Source organism: Myodes glareolus, chromosome 5, assembly GCF_982192425.1.
Source record: "Myodes glareolus chromosome 5, mMyoGla1.1, whole genome shotgun sequence".
NCBI lineage: Eukaryota > Metazoa > Chordata > Mammalia > Rodentia > Cricetidae > Myodes > Myodes glareolus.
In genome coordinates this window covers 36,661,140-36,684,745 of record NC_142030.1, presented here as the reverse complement: position 1 = coordinate 36,684,745, position 23,606 = coordinate 36,661,140, and the positions used below count along the sequence as shown (strand labels likewise).

The window sequence follows — 23,606 nt, the reverse complement described above, 5'->3', positions numbered from 1 at the left end:
GAAGACAAAGCATCCAAACACACAGAAAGGGTTACAGCTGTTGCATTTACAAAGGACATGACAGTCAATGCAGAAAACTGTCACAGTGTGTTTGTAAAGGAACTATAATTACTAAATGTATCAAAGTTAGAGTTCCAGGACACAAGATCGCTACATAACAGTCAATAGTATTCCTACAAACTATCAATGAACAATTAGACATTGAAGCTTTTTAAAGAACCATTTACAATGGTGTTGATCAACAACATAAAATATTGCCATAAAAATCTGACAAAAATATTACAGATCCAAACACTAAAAACAATGAACTACTGTTGAGAAAATTTTTTAAAATCTTAAATAAATGGAGAGGAATACATCACAGATAAGAAGACTAAATACTATCAATATGGTAGTTCTTTCCGAATTCTAGCATACATTAAATGTAGACACAAATGAAACCGCAGGCATCGCTTCTGTAACAGTGACAAATTGAAGCAGGAACAGGCCAACAACAAACTTTGTACAAAAAAATTCTAATGGCCTCATGTAGCCAAAACAACTTTAAAAAGGAAGTTAGAAGTATAGCAAAATGTCATTTCAAATCTTACTATAAAGCAATTACAAGACAAAGAATGTGCAATTGGCATAAAGTTAGAAAAAAAGAAAACAGAACAAATGAACAGAATAGGATGCTAAGAAGTTTTTGAGTTACTACACGAAAAGCACAATCCACAAAAGAATTAACTGACAAGTTGCACTTCACCAACATAAAAAGGTCTGCCATTCATAAAGACATTGTTATAGTGAAAAACAAGCCAGAGACTGGCAGGAAATCTTTGCAAAGTATTTATCCAGTAAAGAATTTGGCATTGGAAATATAAATATCTTTCAAAACTCAGTGAAAAAAGATATAATTCAACAAAACATATAAAATATTTAAGTAATCTCAATACTAAACATTTATGCCCCAAATACAAGGGCACCCTCATATGTTTAAAAAGAAAAACATTACAAAAGCTTAAATCATGCATTAAATTCCACACACTGATAGTGGGAGACAATCCCCAACTCTCACCACTGGACTGGTCTGCCAGACAGAAACTTTACAGAGGAATAAGGAAACTAACAGATGTTATGACTCAAATGGACTTAGCAGACATCTTTAGAATATTCCATCCAAACATAAAAGAATACACATTCTTTTCAGCACCTCATGGAACCTTCTCAAAAACTGACCACATACTCGGTAACAAAGCAAACCTCAACCGAAACAAGAAAAGTGGAATAATCCCATGTATTGTATTGCATCATCATGGCTTAAAGTTAGAATTCAACAGTAATATTTATTCCAGAAAGCCCTCAAACACATGGACATTGAATAATGCTCACATGGATCACTCCTGTGTAAAGAAAGAAAGAAAGAAAGAAAGAAAGAAAGAAAGAAAGAAAGAAGGGAGGGAGGGAGGGAGGGAGGGAGGGAGGGAGGGAGGGAGGGAGGGAGGGAGGGGGGGGGGGGAGGGGAGGGAGGGAGGGAGGGAGGGAGGGAGGGAGGGAGGGAGGGAGGAACGCAGACAGACTTCCTAAAATTCAATGAAAATGACCACAGAACACAGCCGAACTTACTGGACTCAATGAAAGCAGAGTTAAGAGGAAAATTCCTATCACTAAATGCCTACATAAAGAAGCTGGAAAAATCCTACACTAGCAAATTAACAGAACACCTTAAAGCCCTAGAAAAAAAAGAAGCAATCTTACCGAGGAGGACAAGACAACAGGAAATAAACAAATTGAGGGTTAAAATCAATAAAATAGAAACAAAGAAAACAATACAAAGAATCACTGAGAAAAAGGAAATCTTTTCTTGGAGGAAATCAACAAAATACATATACCTTTATCCAAACTAACCAAAACGTAGAGAGAGAATATCCAAATTAACAAAATCAGAAACGAAAAGGAGAACATAACAACAGATACAAAGGAAATCCTGAGAATTTCACTTCAAAAACCTGTACTCCACAAAGTTAGAAAACTTAAAGAAAATGGGCAATTTTCTGGATAAATATCACTTACCAAAATTTAATCAAATTAAATAGATCTATAACCACTAAAGATAAAGAAACAGCCATCAAAATCTCCCAACCAAAAAAGGCCTAGAACCAGATGGTTTCAAAACAGAATTCTACAAGATTTTCAAAGAACTAATACCAATACTCTTCAAATTGTTTCACACAATAGAAAGAGAAGGAACATTGCCAAACTCTTTTTACAAGGCTACAGTTACTCTAATACACAAACCATACTAAGGCACGACGAAGAAAGAGAATTATAGACCAGTCTCACTCATGAATACTGATGCAAAAATACTCAGTAAAATACTGCCAAACTCAATCCAAAAACACATCAGAAAATAACCACTGTGACCAAGTAGGCTTTAACACAGACATGCAGGGATGGTTCAACATACAAAAGTCTGTCAGTGTAATCCACCATATAAACAAACTGAAAGAAAAAAAAATACATAATCACCTCATTGGATGCTGAAAAAAAGCCTTCAACAAATTTCAACACCCCTTCATGATAAAAGTCTTAAAGAGTTCAGGGATATAAAAAAAATAAATCTAAACATAATAAAGGCAAAATTCAGCCAGCAAACAGCCACCATCAAACTAAATGGAAAAAAACTCAAAGCAATCCCACTGAAATCAGGAACAAGACAAGCTTATCCACTCTCTCCATATCTAGTCAATATAGTACTAGAAGTTTTCGCTAGAGAAATAAGACAACAAAAGAGATCAAAGGGATATAAATTGGAAAAGGAGAAGTCAAATTCTAATTATCTGCTGATGCGATATGATAGTGTACATAAGTTACCTTAAAAATTCTACCAGGGAACTCCTTCAACTCATAAACACCTTCAGTAAGGTAGCAGGATACAAAAAAATAAAAAATAAAAATAAAAAAATAAAAAAGAATCAGTAACCCTCCTTTATACAGATGATAAATGGGCTAAGAAATAAATAAGAGAAACATCAGCCTTCACAATAGCCACAAACAACATAAAATATCTTGGAATAACTTTAACCAAAAAGGTGAAAGACCTGTATGACAAGAACTTTAAATCTTTAAAGAAAGAAATTGAAAAAGACAACAGAAAATGGAAAGAATTCCCAAGCTCTTGGGTAGATAGAACTAATATAGTAAAAATGGCAATCTTACCAAAAGCAATCTACAGATTCAATGCAATCATAATCTGAGCAAAATTCTTCACAGACCTCAAAAGAATATCCAACTTCATGTGGAAAAACAAAAAACCCAGGATAGCCATAACAATCATGTACAATACAGGAACTTCTGGAGGCATCATAATACCTGACTTCAAACTCTGCTATAGAGCTACAGTAAGGAAAACAACCTGAAATTGGCATAAAAACAGACAAGAGGACCAATGAAATCAAATCCAAGACCCAGATATCAATCCATAACATACGAACATCTAATTTGACAATCAAAAATTATAAAATGGAAAAAAGCATATTTAACAAATAGTCCTGGCATAACTGGATATCAACATGTGGAAGAATTAAAATAGACCCATATCTATCACCATGCATAATACTCAAGTCCAAATGGATCAAAGACCTCAACATAAAACCAACCACACTGAACCTCACAGAAGAAAAAGTAGGAAGTACAGTTGAACACATTGGCACAGGAGATCACTTCCTAAATATAACCCCAGTAGCACAGCTACTGAGAGAAACAATAAATGGGACCTCCAGAAGCTGAGAAGCTTCTGTAAGCAAAGAACAGGGTCAACAAGACACAACACAGCCTACAGAATGAGTAAAAATCTTCACCAACTCCACGTTGGTCAAAGGACTTCTATCCAAAATATATAAAGAATTCAAGAAATATGACATGAAAAGAACAAATAATCCAATAAAAAAAATGGGATACAGATCTAATAGAGTCCTCTCAACAGACGAATCTCAAATGAATGAGAGATACTTAAGGAAATGCTCAACATCCTTAGCCATCAGAGAAATGCAAATCCAAACAACTCTAAGATTCCATCTTACACCTGTAAGTTCAAAAGTCCTGACAGCAACTTATGCTGTATAGGTTGTGGGGTAAAGGGAACACTCCTGCATTGCTGGTGGGAGTGCAAACTGGTACAGCCTCTTTGGATGTCAGTGTGGCGATTTCTCAGAAAATTAGAAAAAAATCTTTCTCAAGACCCAGTAATATCACTTTTGGATATTTACCCAAAGGATGCTCAATCACACCGCAAGGATATGTGCTCAACTATGTTCATAGCAGCATTGTTTGTCATAGCCAAACCCTGGAAACAACTTAGATGCCCCTCAACCGAAGATAGATAAAGAAAATATGATACATTTACACAATGGAGTACTACTCAGTGATAAAAAAATAATGACATCCTGAACTTTGTAGGCAAATGGATGGATCTAGAAAATAAATATATTGAGTATGGTAACCTAGACCCAGAAGTACAAATATAATATGTACTCACTCATAAGTGGCTTTTAGACATAAAAGCAAAGAAAAACCAGCCTAGATTTCACAACCCCAGAGAACCTAGACAACAAAGAGGACCCTAAGAGAGACATACATGGATCTAATCTCCATGAGAAGTAGAATAAGACAAGATCTCCTGAATAAACTGGGAGCATGGGGATGATGGGGCAGGGAAGAGGGGAAGAGGAGAGAAAGGGAGGGGAGCAGAGCAAAGTGAATAGCTCAATAAAAACAATAAAAAATAAGAAAAAAGAGGGAAACATGCATGAAAATTCACTATCACTCAGTGCTCTGTGTAATTAGCGCACTAAAAAATACTTAAGCAAACAATTTTCTGAGGCAGATAATTAGATGTGTGTATCAAGAAACAGTCCATCACCAGAATGCATGTCTAGCGTGTGCAAAGTCCTGGGGTCCACCCTCACCAACTGAGGAAGAAGAGGAGGTAGAGAAACAAGAAGGGAGAAAGTGAGGGAAAGCAGGCAGGATGGAGAGGCCAGAAAGATACCCAATATCATCCATCACCAGGGGAACACAAACTAAAATTACAATGTGAACTATGAAACACTATAATGACTAAAATTTAAGTCTATGTTTCCCTATAAAATAAAAGCACACATTTATGCAAAGACCTCTCATGTATATCCCTGTGGTGGTCTGAAGAATGGCCCCCATAGGCTCCCTATATTTGAATGCTTAGTCATCAGGGGGTGGCACTTTTTGAAAGAATTAGGAGGTGTGGCCTTGTTGGAGCAAGTGGATTTCAAAGCCCAAGCCAGGACTCTCATTCTCCACATACTGATGAGGACATAACTCTTAGCTATTGCTCTAGCATGTGCCTGCGTGCCGTCATGCCTTCGCGATAATGGACCAAACCTCTGAAACTGCAAGCGAGCCCCGAATTAAATGCTTTCTCTTATATTAGTTGCATTGATCATGTGTCTCTTCACAGCCACAGATCAGTGACTAAGACAACCACTAATAGCATTAGATGTACTGGCCAAAAATCAAGACACAAAATGCCCATTTATGGATGTGATTTACTCATGCAGTTGAATATTACTCATCAATAAAAGGGGGAAATTACTTCTATTTTTTAAATACCTCCACTTGAATGAAGCCATATCAAAAGAAAATAAAGAATATATACTGAAGTATTCTATCTATGCAAATCTCTAGAAGTTAGATATCATCACCAGGGATTTCTCTAGACCCTGATCTGTTGCTGTGATAAGCACCAAGACCAAAGCAACTTGTAGAAGAAAGGATTTATTTCACCTTATACTTCCTGGCCAGTCTATGATTGAGAGAAGTCAGACAATAATTCAGGGCAGAACCTAGAGGCAAAAGCATGGAGCACAAGCTATAGAGGAATGCTGCTTAGTGGCATATTTTCTGGTTTCCCCACTTCCTCATTGTCAGCTAGCTTTCTTAGACAACCAGGCCAGCCAGTCTAGAAATGCCCTCGCCCACATGGGCTGGGTTCTCTGACAATAATCATCAATGAAGACAATCTCTCATACACACAGCCAGAATCCAATCTGATAGAGATAACTTTTCAACTGAGGATCCCTCATTCCATATAACTCTAGATTGTCCCATTAGAAATACAAAGTAACCAGCATGGTACTAAAAACAGATCAGTAGTGGCCTAAGGAGTTAGAAAAGTTCAGAGAGAAGTAGGGTGGAATACAAAGGCACACAAAGACAATGTGTGTGTTGTGGGTATGTGTACTGTCTTCACTGTAATTATGATTCATGAGTGAAGAAGGAATATATCAAACCTAATGTGTATACTAAAATATGTCCATTTGATGTATATCAGACTTCACTAACACTAATCAAAAATGGTGCTGGGCCAGTGATATGGTTTAGTGAGTGAAGGCCCTTGCTATTGACCCTGATGATTTAAGTTGTACCACATAGGTACCCTCTGTACCTATGTGGGAAGAACTGAGTCCTACAAATTGTCCTCTGACCTCTAAATGCATAGTATGGCACGCGTGCATGCGCGCACACACACACACAAACACACACACACAAACACACACACACAAACACATTCGTATACAAAATAAATGTAATAAAAAACAAAACAGTTGTTGGTTGCAGCTAATGCCTGACAAATGGCAACACCTATTCTTCACTCCAGGATTCTGAGCCGGGACGACAGAAAAAAGCAAGCTGTGGCCCATGTTCTCTAAGACTCCTCACTGGAGCCATGAAGGTAAACACATACATAGATTACAGCAAACAAATTGGCTTTGAGTGATGTTAAATTAAAATTAAAGATGACAAACAGTACAGGGACTTAACGCTCAAACAGAATTAAAGTCTTCCAAATGAAAGGAATAATAAAAAAAAAATAACCCCCTCGTCTGAACAATACAGATAGACAAGGGGTTATAAACATTCCCAAATCTTAAAGCTAGGAGACTGCTTTCACGTGTTCTTCTGTTGCTTACTTCAGTTAGTCTTGGCATCATTTCCCACAATAAAAAAGCATATCTGAGCCCACAGTTATGTGTTTACCCTCCATACAGGTTCTCGGTAGGGCGCTCATGGGAGTCTAGAGCCATGCCTTCTGGACTATTGGTAGAGTTTCCCCATTGCTCCACAGATCCTTGTGCCGATCAGCAGGCCGGTGAAAGCAATTAAATGGGGTAGGGCCTGAGGGAAAAGTATAAACAATATTCTAGGGACTAGGCACTGAGAAGGTCCACGTGCTGATGTGACACCTGCTGGAGCGTAGAGTCCTCTTAAGGGCCAGTTAGAGCAGCTCCACAGACAGGACTTCCTTTAAAGATGGTCTCTGCACCACCCGTCCATAACCTACTCCAGCGAAAGTGAGCACATGAGATCAAAAGCACATAAGATGTGCGGTGAGATCAAGTACATCGCTGTATGGTACGTGGAAAGGTATGGTGTGCACTTGCCCCAGCAAGCCTGGATGAGAGATACCTACTTCTAACTATTTAACTCTCTGCTTGGCTGTCTGTCTATCTGTCTGTCTGTCTTGAGGCAGGTTCTCACTGTGAAACCTTGGCTGGCCTGAAGCTCACTATGTAGACCAGGCTGGCCTCAAACTAATAGAGATCCACTTGCCTCTGCTCCTGGGTGTCTGGCCACACTATTTCGCTCTAATATTATCCACCCTTTGATCATAGAATCCATTCCCACAGAGTTCTTGGGGACGAACAATACATTTTTCCCAGCGTACGACTTGAAATTTCTGCAAGAAGTTCCACAGGTGCTTATCCCGACTACTCCACTGTCTGCTGGAGATCTGGTCCAAGGCCAGGGGAGCTTTGGGATCCTCTGGTGAAACACTGCTTCCTTTTGAACATAATACAGGCTCAGAAAAAAAAATGGGTGCAAGGCAGCAAGAGGAGCTGGTAACTGTCGCTCACAGAGACAATCACCATGGCTTCCTGAGGCCAGGGAAGACTGAGCTTTTTAGTAATGCCTCTTCCTCCACATTTAGGCAATCAGACAAGAAGAGTCAAGGTGAGCAAGCAAGAGACAGATAGGAGGTTTAATCAGAAATGCCTCCTCAGGTGAGTTCTTTATGCTAGAATCCTTCAGAAAAGAATCAGGAATGAGATTCCGGCCCTCACTCACAGGCTCTTAGGGGGATAGGCACATACGTCAGCTTCTAACAATGCAGAGCTCTGTACCTCTGTACGGGATTTAAGATTTGGGAAGGGGACAGCAGATGGAAAACTCCTGGGGAAATAAGAGAAGTCACCACCATACCCCTGCAGGCACAAGCTGTGACAATGGAAGGCTGATAAGAAGTAAAACACAGTAGAGAGGTGGGGAAGAGCCATCCTGCAGCAGGCTAGGCAGGCAACAAAATGTGAAATACTCCATACTACTAGGGCCAGCCAGAGCATGGCATGCTGCCTGAGGTCAGGAACACTAACAAGACACAGGTTTGGAGGAGGAATAGGAATTCTGAGACAGATACACCGACCTTCTGATGGAAAATAAGGTCCTATGTTTTGTGGGGGGTGGGGATCAGGAAAGCAGCTAGTCTCTGCGTCTGGAGCTTAAGAACAAGGTTTAGAACGAACAAGGCCATGTAGGTCATTGGTGTACGCTAAAGTGGGAGAGTAATGCTAACTATGCCCTCCCCCACCTCTGGAAACCTGCCTTTCCTTGGGCCCTGACCACCCACCATCCCTGAGCTCAGATACCATAAGCATGTACATTATTTATTAAATATCTTAAACCATTTCCATCCAACTCCGTAATGGTTGTATGTCTCCAAGAGTGCATCCAAAGAAGTCTGCTGTTAAGCATCAGATGGAGTAATTACCTTCCCCCTCACATAGAGTCCTTCAGAGGCCTGAGAATCACACTGCACAATCCCATGGAAGGATTCCCTGCAGAAAGTTCTCAAGAGAACAGACCACAAAGTCCCTGTCTCTTGCCAGGATGAAGCTTCGTAGGAAGGTACTATCCTCCTCATCCAGAGTCTAGCCGGCACTAAGGGCAACATGTGTATTTTGGCAAACCATAAAGGCATCTCACTTGGGATCTGATAAAGTCAAATGGAGAGAAGGCACTCACTCCAGCCTGATACAGAAGTTCCAGAGGCCACAAAACACACCCAGGTTCAGCTGGCTTAAAGCAACACCTGCATCTCTGAAGCTCAGGTCTTTAATTGCTGCTTTCTTCCTCTGCTACAGACTGTGAAGTGCTCATCAATGCAGTCTGCTCTTCACTATAAAGATTGGCCCACCTTCATTCCAACCTTCCGGCAATCTATTTTCTCCACAAGGCATCGAAGACTCATTGATAAGCTAGTTCTGGCCATGTCCTCAAGGGACTCACAGTATACTGGCCACCTTGTCCAATGATTGGTTTCACTTTCTCTATGTTCTTATAACTTAATCAATCAATAAAAATACACTTTATGCCAAAACTACATCTGCTTGTCAGTGTCCCATACTAGAACCCAGAGAGTCACTGAATCTCCCAGAGAGGTGCACAAATTCAGAAGGCAATTTTGTCTTCTCAAAAACAAACAAACAAAAGACTTGTAATATGTACCACTACTCACTAGTGAACAGGATTTATTAAGAAACCCATCACAAACAGAATACAAACAAAAACATGTATCCTTGAATGTTTATCCTGAATCCAGAAAAATACATGAAGCAAATCAAATACAGAAGGGTGGTGGCACACTTGTAACCCCGGCACTGGGAAGGCAGCAACAGATGGATTTTTAAGGACTCACCTAGCTAGTCCAGCATGCTTGGTGAGCTCAAAGCCAGTACAAAGCCCTGCCTCCCAAAACTCAAAGTGGATGGGACCCAAGGAACAACACCTGATATCGGCCTCTAACCTTCACATGAACATTTACAAATGTGCATGTGTACTTGAACACATATGAACCTATATACACATGAACACACACAGAGAGAGAGAGAGAGAGAGAGAGAGAGAGAGAGATCAAATCCTAGAGCTGAGGTTGCGAAGTGAGTTTTCATCAAATGCTTGTTCCTCTTGACTTTATAATTTGTTTTCCTTATTTTATTACTTGTCACTACACACAATACAAAGATCAGCAACTGAAAACTATTTGTCTGTGTCTCTGTATTGGTTAGTATAAATTTTGCAGTACTTAAAATGTTACAACATGGCCAGAAGAAGAGTCAGGCTCGTGTTTTCTTTGGGACCATGCTTAAACAGTAAATAACATTCTCCATGGGGCTGGCCCAGTGAATAAACTGAAAAGTCATTTAGAGAGCATCTCTGTCATTAACCATATGCTACATCTGAACTTGGGGTCAAGACTTTAGCAGAGCCTCTACCTTTGGATTGAAGTCCTTAAGAATGTCCATGTGTTGGGGCCAAAGGTCAGCCAAAGAGTGTCCCCACTGTCATGTGTACCTGAGCCCTGCTGACTGAATTTTCAGAAACAGACTGATCGCAAGTTCTAGTTCTTTGCCACAATGGTGTCAGTTACACCATTTGGAGCTAGACAATCTTCATAAAGAACTCTACAGACAGGAAGGTGGAGATGACCCAGTAGTTAAAGCATCTCTATGAAAGCATGAGTTTAGATTCAGAGAGAGAGATAGAGAGAGAGAGAGAGAGAGAGAGAGAGAGAGAGAGAGAGAGAGAGAGATAGAACACATAAATTCTGGGTAGTCATGGCAGCCCACTTTGTAATTCCTGCTTCAGAAGGCCAAAAGAGTATTCCAAGAGCAAGCTGACTAGACAGGCCGTGTCAGTGAGCTCTGCATTTGGCTGAGAGATCCTCCCTCTGTAAATAAGGTGGAAAAGCAATTGTAGTTGGTGCCCAACAGCAACTTCAGGCTTCCACATGCTCACACACACGTGCATACTCATCCACATGGGCAAAAATGTATATACACACAAAAAACAGGGATAAACGAATCTCATGAGCAACACACAATCTGTGCGTGCCTGGCCTTGAGGAACTGATTCAACTCCTGCAACTTCTGTTTCATTGCCTGTAAAGTAGGGGTGATGACAATTCCCTAGTGGGGCTATTGGGGAGCAGGTCCAGGGGTTAAAAGCTGCGAAGTGATTGACAAGGAACGCTGGCTGCTGTCCTGTGCCTCTCAAGGGAAAGAGCCTTCCTGGAGAAGGGCGGAAGATTGAAGAGAGCAGTGGGTCCCCAAATCCCCTCACTTCTGAAGAAAGACGAGTCTAGTTCGGAACTCTCAGATCAGCCTGCGCTTTGTGGCCAGCCCACGTGAGTTCTCTCCGTGGTAAAGCGCAGACTTCCTCCCGTGGCTTCTCCTTGCTGGCTCTACAGGTGCCTCTTTCTATCCCTGTCTCCTGTGAACTCTAAGCTCTGGGTTCAAGCTGCCTCCTACAAAATACCTGGGTTCCTGGGAGTAGGAGGCACCCCAAAGCATCTCATACTTGGTGTTCAGTCCTGGAGAGGGAATCACGCTGGAGAGACAGGGCCTGGGGATGGATGGGTGGGGATGCAGAAGAGGTAAGAAAAAAAATCTTTAAAATGTAAAATAGTAGGTTTCTGAAGCCTGGCCACAGAGAAACACTGGCTATTCACTGTGGAGGAGTCATCCAAAAAGGAAAACCAGTGCCAGACATTTGACTTCAGGGGCACTTGCAGAACGTTTCCTTTCACTGGAACAAAGGCCCCTGGGCTTTGAAGAACCTGCAGAGAAGCAGCAAAGCTCAGAGAATCAAAACTCAGTGAGGATCAATGGAGCCTCAAGCAGGTTCTGAAGATCAGGGTGGGGGCGGTCACATCCTCTCTCCTAATTTTACCAGCACAGTTACGGAACCGCTCTAAGGGAAAGGGGCGGTACCTTGTGTCCAGCTGGCCCAGGTAGGCAGGGAGCTCATAAGATGTGGACTCAGAGAGGGAAACCATCAGCAGTGCACCTGGCGAGCAGTTAGCATGTGATGCTACCTGCGCCATTATTAACAGCAGCCACCATAATCGGATCTCAGCCATATTAGCACTGAGCTAATGAAGAAATACACATCATAAAAAGAAGAAATTGCCCACATAATAAACCTTGGATATCCCAGAATGAAGCCATTAGAAATTGATCCAGCTAATTTAGGAGCAGTTGAAGGCTGTGCCCCCACTGAAAGCAAAACCAAGAAACATTTATAGGTCTGCTCTCAACAAACAGCATGTGGAGGCCACACAGGTTGCCCTGACTCTGCTTCACGAAAGAGTATGTGGCAGAGGGGGTTCTTCAGAAAAGCTGGGGGCACGTACTGATAGGTCACCCCTGTGATAGCTTCAACACAGGACACAATCTCTAAAGAGGGAACAGGGAAAATCTTTTTGTAAATCCCCAAAATTGTTTTGTTTTGAGGTCCTTAATACTCATTATGAATGAAGAATGTAAAGATAAAATAATAAATGTTCTTCTTGGGAAAAGGTAGCTTGTGTTTTCAACGTTGTAAAACCTCAGGAAGGTGGGTGGTGGTGGCACATACTTTTTACCCCAGCACTGACACCTCAGGCTTTTATTCACCCCTGAGCCCAAACTAGTGGGGTGGTCAGACCTAAAGGCATACATACACACCCATATACATATATTCACGTACATTTACAACTCACATATGCACACACAGACACACAGTTGACACACATACATACTCATATACTCACAGTGACAAACAACTCACACATACATCTTGATACATACAGTCACACATGCACATTCACATATCCACATGTACAACCTATACGTAACGCTCACAATACACACCTGCACATATAGAGGTTTGCACATACACATTCACATGAACATACACACACAGTAGCACTCATATGTACACAATTCATACACATACTCTGTTATACCATACCATGTTCTCACACACATAGCACTCCTCACACATGCGTACATGCATATATGTGTAAACCACTACATTTTCACACATGTACACACTTAGAAACTCCTACCTACACTCAGACACATAATGCTCTCACACGTTTGTAATATCCTGCATGAGATAGGGACTATGCCCTCCCATCCCTGTCCTGCAGCCGTCTGTATTTATTTTATAACCTGGCCTAACCTCCCAGGCTCTGGCTCCTAACTGACTAGCAGCCTCACCTCACCCCCTTTACCGACTTCTGAAACCACTTCTCTGACATTTGCTAGTCTCGTGAACTGGATTATTCTATTGGATCCCACGTGCTCTACCTAAGCATCTTGGCAGGCCAAGGTCAGCTCTCTTCCCTCTTGCCTTGGCAAAATGGAACTCCAGGATCCATTCCAGGCCCCAAGTCAGGATTAGACTTGGAAAGATTGTTCTGTTTTCCCATGGGGTAGTGGGAAAACTGGACAGCAGGCAGCCCATACCCATCATCATTCTGGGGCTCTTACCTCATTCACAAAGACCCAGTGGCTGTCCTTGGAAGCCAGGTTGGTCTCCACAGCCTGCAGAGAGAACAAGAACGTACATGAACAGAAGCAAGGCAGAAGCAGGCAGACATACAAGATGATGGCTGAGATGACATTTTATAAACATTGTTTCTGCAGAATTTTTTCCTCACAAAACAAGCCATTCCCCTGAAGCCCACTTTGGTTGCCTCGGCCACAAGAGAAACACATCTGAATACAGATAGCTGATTTTCCCCTGTCCTTCCATGCTCTCCTGCAATGGCCAGGAGCAAGGTTAGAGGCCCTAGACAGTCCTACAGATACCACAGATCACAGGTACAGTCAAAGTCTTCCTTCTCCAAGAATGCATGCAAATTCCTTTCCAAAGGGGCACTTAAGGATAGCATCATCATTACACAAAACTACAGAACTAGAAAACTGATATATTGGCTTTATGGCAGCTCGTCCTGCTGTGCTGAGCAACACCAGGACACAGGAGATACTCGCTAAACTGCAAAGCTCCTTTGCATTTTCTTTAGGATCCACAGAGCTGGGTTCTTTCCAGTTACTGAGGACGGGGTCCATCTCCACCACTCTCTCCGCACTGCCTTGCTACAGCACTTGTTGTTGTTGTGTGTGAAAGGCTACAACTGTATTGTTTCTATTATCTATTTTCTCTGTCAAGCTGGGACATGGTGGGGACAAGACTAAAGTCTTACAGGCCACAGTTATGTCCCAGAACTTTGTTCTGACACCCACATATAGCAGGCATTCAATCAACATAGCCCGACATATGAACAAGTGAGAGACAGCAGCAGGTAAAAGCCAGTCCCTTGTTTTGTTTGCATGCTTTGAGCTTGTTTGTCCATGTGCTTGTTTGGTTTTGCTTTTATTTAAGAAATGGTATTATACAGCAAGGGCGAGTCTAAAACCCACTGTATACCCAAGATAGCCATGAACTCCTGATCCTCCAACTCCAAAGACCTAGGATTATAGGCATGCACCACCATGCCTGGCTCTCTTGTATGCATTTATGGGTGCTTTCTCTCTCCTTGAATTAGAAAGCCAACAGACTGAAAGAGCTGGAAGGGACTGATGATTTGCAAGCATGTCCTGCAAGAATGTTCACGGTGAGCATGTGCCAAGAGCTTGCTGAGCACCGGGCACAGTGCCAATCCATCTATGAACCTGGGAAAGCACTCTCAGATTTACTCCTTTTCTTTTTACATTTTTTTTTAACATTTTGGTAATGTAATTTTTATTACTCTTGATTTTAAAAATATAGACAAATTAAGATGCTTAATTAAACTCACCCCATAATACTTTCTCATTTTAAACGAATGTGCTAATGTCTTAAAAGCTCCCATTCATTCCTCCAGAGTCATCCACTGGAAGCTGTCTGAAATGACCCCTTCCAGAAGCTTCTACAGTCATATCATACAAATACATATCTACCCATGCCTATCAGGCAGGTGCCTTAAGTTAAAATCACTTTAAGAAATGCATATCAGGCAAAAATCTCATTACTAAAGTATCAATATATCAAATTTATATTTTCTTATCAGTATGTACAGAGGTGATTGTTCTTAAGAAAGTAGGTGTAGTAGTGTCAGAACCTATTCCTATGACTACAACCTTTGTGTGGCTGGCAAAGTTCTTAGGCCTGCGTGGTGCTGAAGCACCTACACTACCAGAGCACAGAGTTCCATTAGGGCTTTGCTCCATGGGAACAGATAAGTATGCTTGGGGAACACAGTAGATCATGAAGATAGAGATCACAGGAAGCCCAGGAGAATTTGCGCCCATCAGTCCTCAACAGACACCCTCACAGGACACCAAATACAGTCAAAAAGCTTTTCCTGGACCACTCAGGGCTGAAGACCAGGGATTGCCCTCCCTATAGCCTATGAGTGAGAGAGCACCAGGCTGTGAACCCCAGGCAGGAGTCTGAAATAGAAGGAAATAACCCTATCCATTATCATTTGTCTGGTGAAGTCATGCAAAAATACAGCTTACACTTGCCCCTTTCCTGCCTGCAAAATTCTGTAACCCTTGAGGCCAAAAAGAGGGAAATTCAGACAATGAGGTTTATAAATGTCCCAAGAATCTCACAGGAAGCAGAGATAAGAGGATGGTCACTCCATAGGTTCACCCTCATTCTTCCATGTGCTCCCATCTATCCTGTATCCTCTGGTCCCAGAAGCCTTTCTCAATTAACATTGTATTTTCTTGGATAAACAGAGCCCTGACAAGGAGGCTCTTAGTACTGACTTATGCCCTTGGAAGGAAGTGAGCCTCAAAGAGGCCAGAGGCATCGGTGTACCATAGTGCTTTACCCTGAGATATTTCCCATCACATTCTGCAAGCCTGGAGAGAGAGGCTGTCTCAAGAGACACTGATGAGACCCAAGAGTCAATGTCTCTTGAAGACCCTGAACTGAGTGGTGAGAGGAGAGCACCTCGGGGTGGAGTCTCGGCCACCCAGCCTGGAGTCCCCCTCTTCTTAACAAGAAGACGGCCACAGATGTCTTTAGATATCTAAGACCATGGTGATAAGAAAAAATGTACTGGACAGTGATCTAAATACTCTGAACACATTGCTGGGCCCTTGCTGAATTCAACCCCTAACCTTTCAGCATTTTTTTAATGCTCGTTTTTCCATCAGCAACTTGCATATCAAATTAGCATATGACACAGAACTTGGAGGATTTCATACGGTCTCAAAGACTGGAATGCTAAACTGAATCTCAACAGGGGGAGGTCAATGAGGCTGAACTCAAAACAAAAAAATAGCAAATGCTGAGATAAAATTTGAATGCAGTAGAGACTAAAGACTGATGGAAAGGCTGAGAGTTGGGAGTAGGGGTGCTGGCTCTACCCTTGATGTTGAGCTGAGTGAGCCACCCCAGCGATGAGAGGAACCTCACCCTAGATCCCAGCACGAAGTGAGACAGTTTAAGGCAACAGCCACATGAGTAACAAGGAACTCTTACTGAGCAGGACAGGAGAGGTGTCTATCAAATGAAGAAATGTCTTGGGAAAGAGTTAAAGTTGCTCTTTGCAGCATCTAAGAGTGGATTTACTAGTAATCAGAGAAGATAAACACAGCAGAAAAAAGTTTTCTACCTTCAGAGGTAAGGCAAATAGGCTGCCTCAGCATAACGAGACCCATCAGAAGTACCCCAGTGTTGGCAATGTCAACAGTGGCTGGGAAAGTTAGGAATGACTTGGAGGGTGACCGTGGGCGGGAGGCATAACCCCATGCTGAACTGACATCCACTGCAAGGAGTCCCAAGTCAGACTACAGTAAGGAGTCCCCAGAGAGTGTTTTAAATCATTCTAACTGGCTGAAAGCGGATACCTGTATAACACCCTCGTGGTTTCCCAGCTCTGACCTGCACCTTGATCCGCTGAAACCTCTCCCACAGAACCTATAGCTCCTTGAATATGAAGGTGCAGGTGCATTTGACAGCTGAGAGGTTCCAGCATTGCCAATGACCATGGGCAATTACTAGGAGATCCTAGCGAGTGTGTGGGAACACGGCTCTCCTAAGAAGTCTTCCTATCTGCTAGCAGACTCAGGTATGGAAGAGACTGGCAGAGGGAATTGATCAGAAAACCCCGTAGGAAGGCTGGCCGACTTCCCTGTCCTACTTTCCCTCACCAATTAAGCAACAGCTAATTTGTTAAGCCTCTTTTTCCCACATGAGATAAATAGCTCTTGGATACAGCTTTTTTTTTCTTTCCAGAGGGCACAGATCACACGGAGACTGGGATGGGCGGTAAGAAAGGGCAGCTACTGCAGACTGAGCAAAGCTATACTTGCCTCTCTTTGCAGTGAGTGGAGAGCTGCCAGCTCTGTGGGATGAGTCCTAACTGCTCACAGACCAGAGGGTAGGGTCCCACTCATCATTGCTGGTTCCCCTTCTAAGCGCCAGCCTCTCCCTTCTCCTCCCATGTGTGTCTGTGTCAGATAGAAACAAGTCCTTCTTTCATCATGGCGCAAGTGTGGTACAGGGGAGTCTTTGCTGTCTGTTCCCTGGTGATCTATATCACCTCCCCTATAGCACATTTTTGTGACCAACAGCCCTTGAGTACCAACCATGCTATGTATGGTATGCTACCTACAGCCCCTCACACCAGAGTGGGATATTTGATTACCCAAACTCCCGGTGTTCTGATTTTCAACCACCAACACCCAAGACTCCGGCTGCCAGAACTGTTCGTGGCACTCAGGATTATCGGGAATGTATACGCTAACCAAGAACTGAGGCTGCCGCGGATGCAGATCCCAGCTGTCCTGTTCCCTGATGGGGACGTCTCTCAGCGTCATCTCAGCTGTTCCCAGAATCCAGCTACAGAATGAGACAATTACGTCACTGGGCATCCTTCATTTCCCTGTTCCCCATCTCCAAGTACCCGCTGGCTTTATTGCTTGAATTCCTCTGAGACTACTCCCTAAATAATTATCATCTGACTGCTCCTCTCCACGTCTGCTCTGGGATCCCAATCTGAAATCAACAGCTCCAGCCTGGGGTAATGTTAAGATGTTATGTGTTATTTTACCAATCTAGAAAGGTGCTCAATACATGATCAGTCATTGCAAAACTCCTCCTCTTTCTGTTCCCCTGCTTCTTCTGCCTTGGAGTCATTTTGGGATCTCTCCCATCATCATTCCACATGCATAATCCCTCATACCTCTTTCCCTTGCTCAACAGACAAGAACTGTCAACCATGCCTTGACATCTGTCTTGATGCTGCAAAGTACACAACTCCATTAAATGCCATACCTCTGTCATTATAGGGTCAAACAGTGATGGGGGAGGGGAATACCATGTGTGCAACCTTGAAAAGTGGTAGGTGATGTCTCTTCCATATTCCCAGAGGCCTCAGAGAGGCCCAGCATTGAATCTCCCCTCTCTTGCCCAACATGGGATTCTCCAGCCGCATAACAACTGCAGGCACCTACAGAAGAGCTGACTCAGATACATTGATGGCAGCTCCTATATTCTGCAGCTGTGTATTTGGGATGTAGGTGAGATAGCCTCATGCTCAGAGATGACCTTCTCATTTCCCTTCGTCAAGTGGCAAGTTGGTTAGATTTCTCCCTGGAGCAACAGCCATGACTGCTGATCCCATCCTTAAGAAAAAGCAGGGAAGATACCTAAGTACCTACAGGAGTTACTCATGGACCTGGCCAGGTCCTAGGTCTCAGTGAACACAGAGGGATCGCTACAGTGGCTCAAAGCTTTGGCCCAATGCAGATAGTCCTACTGCATTGTTGTGAATCCTACAAGGCACTGCCGAACTGACCAGAGCCTATGCGCCTCACTAGTGTGTCTTGTCAAGATCAGCAAACACAAAATCTTGGAAAACAAGATGAGGAGATGGGACTTTGAAGGGATCAAGTTTATTTTCTTCTAGCCCTTTTGATCAGAGCGAGGCAGCAGAAGGTGGTGGTAAAGCCAACAGATGTGGAAGGTGGCACACACAGTGGAAAGTGACACAGTGTGCACACACATGCCCATATATGTGTAGACTGTATGGACATACACATGACACCAACATGTCAGCCTTTGGAGGTGACAGTATAAGTCATAGATAGGCCCTGGCTAAAACGGCAGAGAGCAATTGTTCTGCTCACCCCTGGGAAAGCCCAGGGTGGATGGGAAGGTGTCTCCTTGGTCATAAGCAGCAGCCTGATGTGAACCTCCAGTATTTTTTTTTCCCACACGCCATCCTGTGGGCCCACTCGGAAATGAGACATGTGAATTCCACTCAGGCCTCCCTGACCTGCAGCCTCCATAGAGAAAGAGATTCTGGCTATGTTCCATCTCTGGGCTCCCAAGCAGGCGCTGGGCAGAAGGCAGTTCCTGGGCATGGCAGAAATGGCAAGTATCGGGCATCATGCCGAGACTGAGGCTGGAGAGGAGCGACAGATGTCCCTTGATTATGAGGGGATGAGGATCACTTCCACAGGGAAGCAAGGGAACACAGGTGCTCAGCACACTGTAGGGTGCGCCTCTAATGGGGCACATTTCTGTCCTGAGACTGCAATACAGAACCAAGTTTGAGGTATCTCTAAGGCCGGTGGGAACCTACTAAGACTCCTCCTGGACACTTCAATCCTGCATCTTCTCTACTTCATAACCCATGCACGTCGTTTATTCCCAACAATCTAAATAGGTACCCATTTCACAATGGAAAATGGAGAGTTCTATGTAGACTCAGATTTTTGTAGAAGAGTGTTTCATAGAGAATGGATTCGAATGCTAGCCCGAGTCGGTACGCTCAAACCTCAGTCACATGGCTCCCCAGAATGCCAAAACAATTGTCTGAGAAAGTATATTATCCTGCAAACCTAGTCCATGTCCCACGACAGTGGAAACAAAATAAGGATTTTTTTGTTTATTTTCGTGTTTATTTGTTTGCTTGTCTCATTTCGAAACAAAACCATTACACGCAGCAGTGCCTTCTTCCTCCAGGCTAATTTGTCCTCATAAGCTCAAGACCATTATTCCACTGGTTTCTTAGGTGTGAGTCTGTTCCCCTTTATCTTAGCCTATGGGACTAGTAAATGGAGTGGAAAAAACTCCACATGGAAGCTTTCCAACTCCATTGCTAACAGTTTATTTTACAAAGTACAAACGCCACGGATAATTTATGCGTGCGTTAATTGTTGGCCACTTATCTAGGCACCCCCCCAACACTGGCAGCCCGGGATAATGAAAGCTTGTCAGCAATTAGCATCTTTTGAAAACCTGACTCTACCACTTGAGAACATTCCTCCCATGGAGCCTAAGGCCTGGCACTCTCCCAAGGACAGGCATTGAGCTAACTTAAAGACTCACTGCTGCCCCTGCAGCCGCATGCTGTTTCAAAAAGGTCTGCCCATGCAACATCACCCACTGAAAGCATGATCTACATCACTCAGGGATGCGTGATGATGGGTGATCTCATTGATGTAGGAGCTCGTTTACAAGAAAACCAGCTAAGCAGCCATTATGAGTCCTGAGAGTCAGAAGCTATGTCCAAAACAATAAGGCAATAGGAAAGAGAAGATATTATGAACTACCTGGAGCCACTGCACCCTCCAAATTCTTGCTGCCTAAAGACTCGGGCCGAGACACTTAAGTCTTGTCTCCGGAATGTCTCTGGATTTTGTCTTCACAGAAAATGTCTATTCTAGTTTCTTTCCTTTGGTGGCAATAGAACACTCTGGCCAAAGCGACTTGGGGGAGGAAATAGTTTGCTTGGTTTCTATGTCCATCAATGAGAACAGTCGGGGCAGGAACACAAGGCAGGAACTTGCAGCAGAAACCATCTGCAATCTGCTTGGGGCCTCACTTACAAGCTTCTGCAGCTTACGCTTACCCTCTCACAGCTCCCTCTCACAGCTCAGAACCACCTGGCCAGAGAACGCTGCTTCCCACAGTGCTGGACCCCCACAGCAATTAGGACAGCCCCCTGCACACATTTTACAGGATGGTCTAATGTAGGCGACTCTTCAATTGAGGCTCTCTTCTCAGATTTGGCAAAGCTGCCTCAAGTTGAAAATTAAAGCTAGCTGGGGCGATGGTGGCTCACACCTTTAATCGTAGCACTTGGGAGGCAGAGGCAGGGGGAACTCTGTGAGTCTGAGGCCAGCCTGGTCTACAGAGCTAGCTCCAGAATGCCGAGGGCTATTACACAAAGAAACCCTCTGGGAAACCAAACAAAAAAAAGAAAGAAAAGAAAATTGAAGCAAACGATAACAGAATCCTAAAATTATTCTCAGGGCTCCTACTACCGGTCCCACCAAGTTCTGAGATGCCACATGGACCCATGTGGTCTTCCCAAGGGTGTTCCCCTGAGCTCTTTCAAGCCACCAGCCCTTCCTGACTCACCTGGTGTCACATGTTTCCAATTCATCAATATTTCTTCTAGGGTGTTATGAAATCTCAGGGACACAGAAAAGGGACCCAGGAATCAGGAAAATTGAGCCCCAGGAAAGGTTGCTCAGCACGGAGCAAGGTGGGAGAGTAGCGTCTCAGAATGTCTATTATGCTGATTTAGGAAAACGAGATCAAATGATCAATACATGTAAACTCGAAGAGAGTGAAATGTTTTCTAGTCTTATCTTTCGACTGACTCCATCCACTCTGTTGTCCAAATTTGAGATAAATAGCCAGTCCAGTCCGCACTGGACAGAGGGCAGGAGTGTCAGTTCCCAGCCTCCAGCGGGGGAAGATTCATTACAGATCATTTGTGGCTCCTTCAGATGAAATAGAGACAGGTTCTAAGGCTATGCCGGATGTGGAATTCACTGTAATAAAAAGAATATGCTACATGCGGACAATTTATGAGGAAACACTAATATCAGCAGAAAAATGACATGGAGTCTGCTTGCAGGCACAATCTGTTTAATGAGATCAACTAGGAGGAGTGGAGCCAGGCACTGCCAACGAGTATTGGCTGATGGATGCTTGAACTTTAATCAGTGATCTATAATTCCCCACCTCCTGCAGGGCACGGAACCAAATAAGGCTGTCCATGCTCTCGCCCCCACTGACACTCAGTCTGTATCCTGAGGGGAGGCCATAGGAGTCTGACTGTTCTATCCAATCTTGTCTTACGGATGAACAAGAGAGACTTTCAGGCCTTTGGCCACATGGATGCCGTCATGCAATCCCTTTTGAGGACCCAAACCTACAGTAAAACAAATCACTTCTGAGCTTATTCATGCCCTGATCTGGTTTAGCAAGGGCAGTCACCAACCTCTTCAGTATGGGTTGGAAGCCATCAAATGACTTGGTTCTTCTCCAGTCCAGGGCAGGGGATACGAATCTTGGGTGTAGGTGGGGAGCCATTTCTCATACATTGGCTCTTCAATTTCAACTTCAAATGACTTTTCAAAAACAAGCAATGCAAAGTTCAGACTGATAAGCAATGTTTTCATCTCTCTCTCTCATGGGTATTTCCAGGTTCAAACTGGAGCTTACATGGGGCGCTGCTTGCATCCAAAGACTGGCTGCTCCAAGTACCTGCAGCATCAGATGCTTCGAAGGAAGAACACAGGGGAAAGTGTGGGGCAGAATAATCCCTGCTTCCCATCTCTGAGCCATATCACATACCAGAGGGCTGCCCTCCCGTGTGTAGCTTTCAGCTCCAAGGCCCCAGGCCCCAGGTGGGGCTATGGACCGGGAAAAACAGTTACACGGCCTCGATGTGCTCAATTAAAACATCAGTCTTTATCACTATGGCCCTTCAGATCATCCACAAGCAACTGCAGCAGTTCCTAAGCATGGCTCTAATTCCTTTCTTGATCCAAGTTGTTTTTAGAAGATGGAAGCCTTAGAATACTTTTTAAAGCAATAAAGTTGAAAGTAGCAATTCTTTACTGAGCTGATAAGAGTTGCCAGGTGTAATTTGTATTCTTTTTTATGAGCCTGGATTTGCAGAGAACAGAATAGAAGATATATATATATATATATATATATATATATATATATATATATCCTTTTCAGTTCTAAAGACAAGACTGTTTTTCTTCCTGACTGTACTGGGGAAGAAGCTGTCTGGCTCAGGAAAAGTTGGCCTTAATTTGGGCCATTGGAAAGCCAGAGACACCTGTGGGTTAGTGGGAGGCTGGACAAAGGTCAGGGACATTATACATAAACTGCAATTTATGTAGGTAACCTTGGCACTCAGTTTAAGCTTCTGTTGCCAAGCTGACCAGGAGGCTATGATGGAGCTGAGATTTCTCAACGAACACGGAAAAGATATGCAAATTCAGTGAGTGTCAGGAGAAGGAGCAATCTCTCTTCCTGAGAGTGCGCAATATAAAATGGTGTAATGTCTTACCCACAGCCATTCTCGAAATATGAAGGGCCACACAATTGAATTCTAGAGTTGGGAACAGCTTGCAGGTTTGCCAAAAGCCCCATGGGTCCCCAGGAAAGCTAAGAGACCCTGCATTCAGCTCCTAGAGCTAATAATAACAGAAGCAGGCATTAAAGAAGCATAGGTTTAGCCCTATGGGGTGTCCCCACCAGTTCGAGCAGCCTTCACTAGACCCGAAGGCAAACAAGAGCCTTGAGTCCTGTAGGGTTGCCCTTGAGTCGTGTTCATGTCCTGTGAACAAGGATTCAGTTTTTAAGGTATTCAAGGGGGTAAAACCCTCCATGGCCCTCAACGAGAGCTTCACTCTCATCTCTGGATACATTGGCTAAATCATCACCAC

General features: G+C 43.3%; 1 protein-coding gene across 3 annotated transcripts in view; it reads right to left on the bottom strand.

The window, feature by feature from the left end:
* Positions 1-23,606, bottom strand: part of Grid1 (glutamate ionotropic receptor delta type subunit 1) — a 760,241-nt gene that overhangs the window by 310,073 nt on the left and 426,562 nt on the right. For all 3 annotated transcript variants that reach the window (XM_085687861.2, XM_085687860.2, XM_048421321.3), the window contains exon 5: positions 13,389-13,442. In XM_085687861.2, coding sequence (XP_085543987.2) covers positions 13,389-13,442 — 54 coding nt within the window. The remainder of the gene's footprint in view (positions 1-13,388; positions 13,443-23,606) is intronic.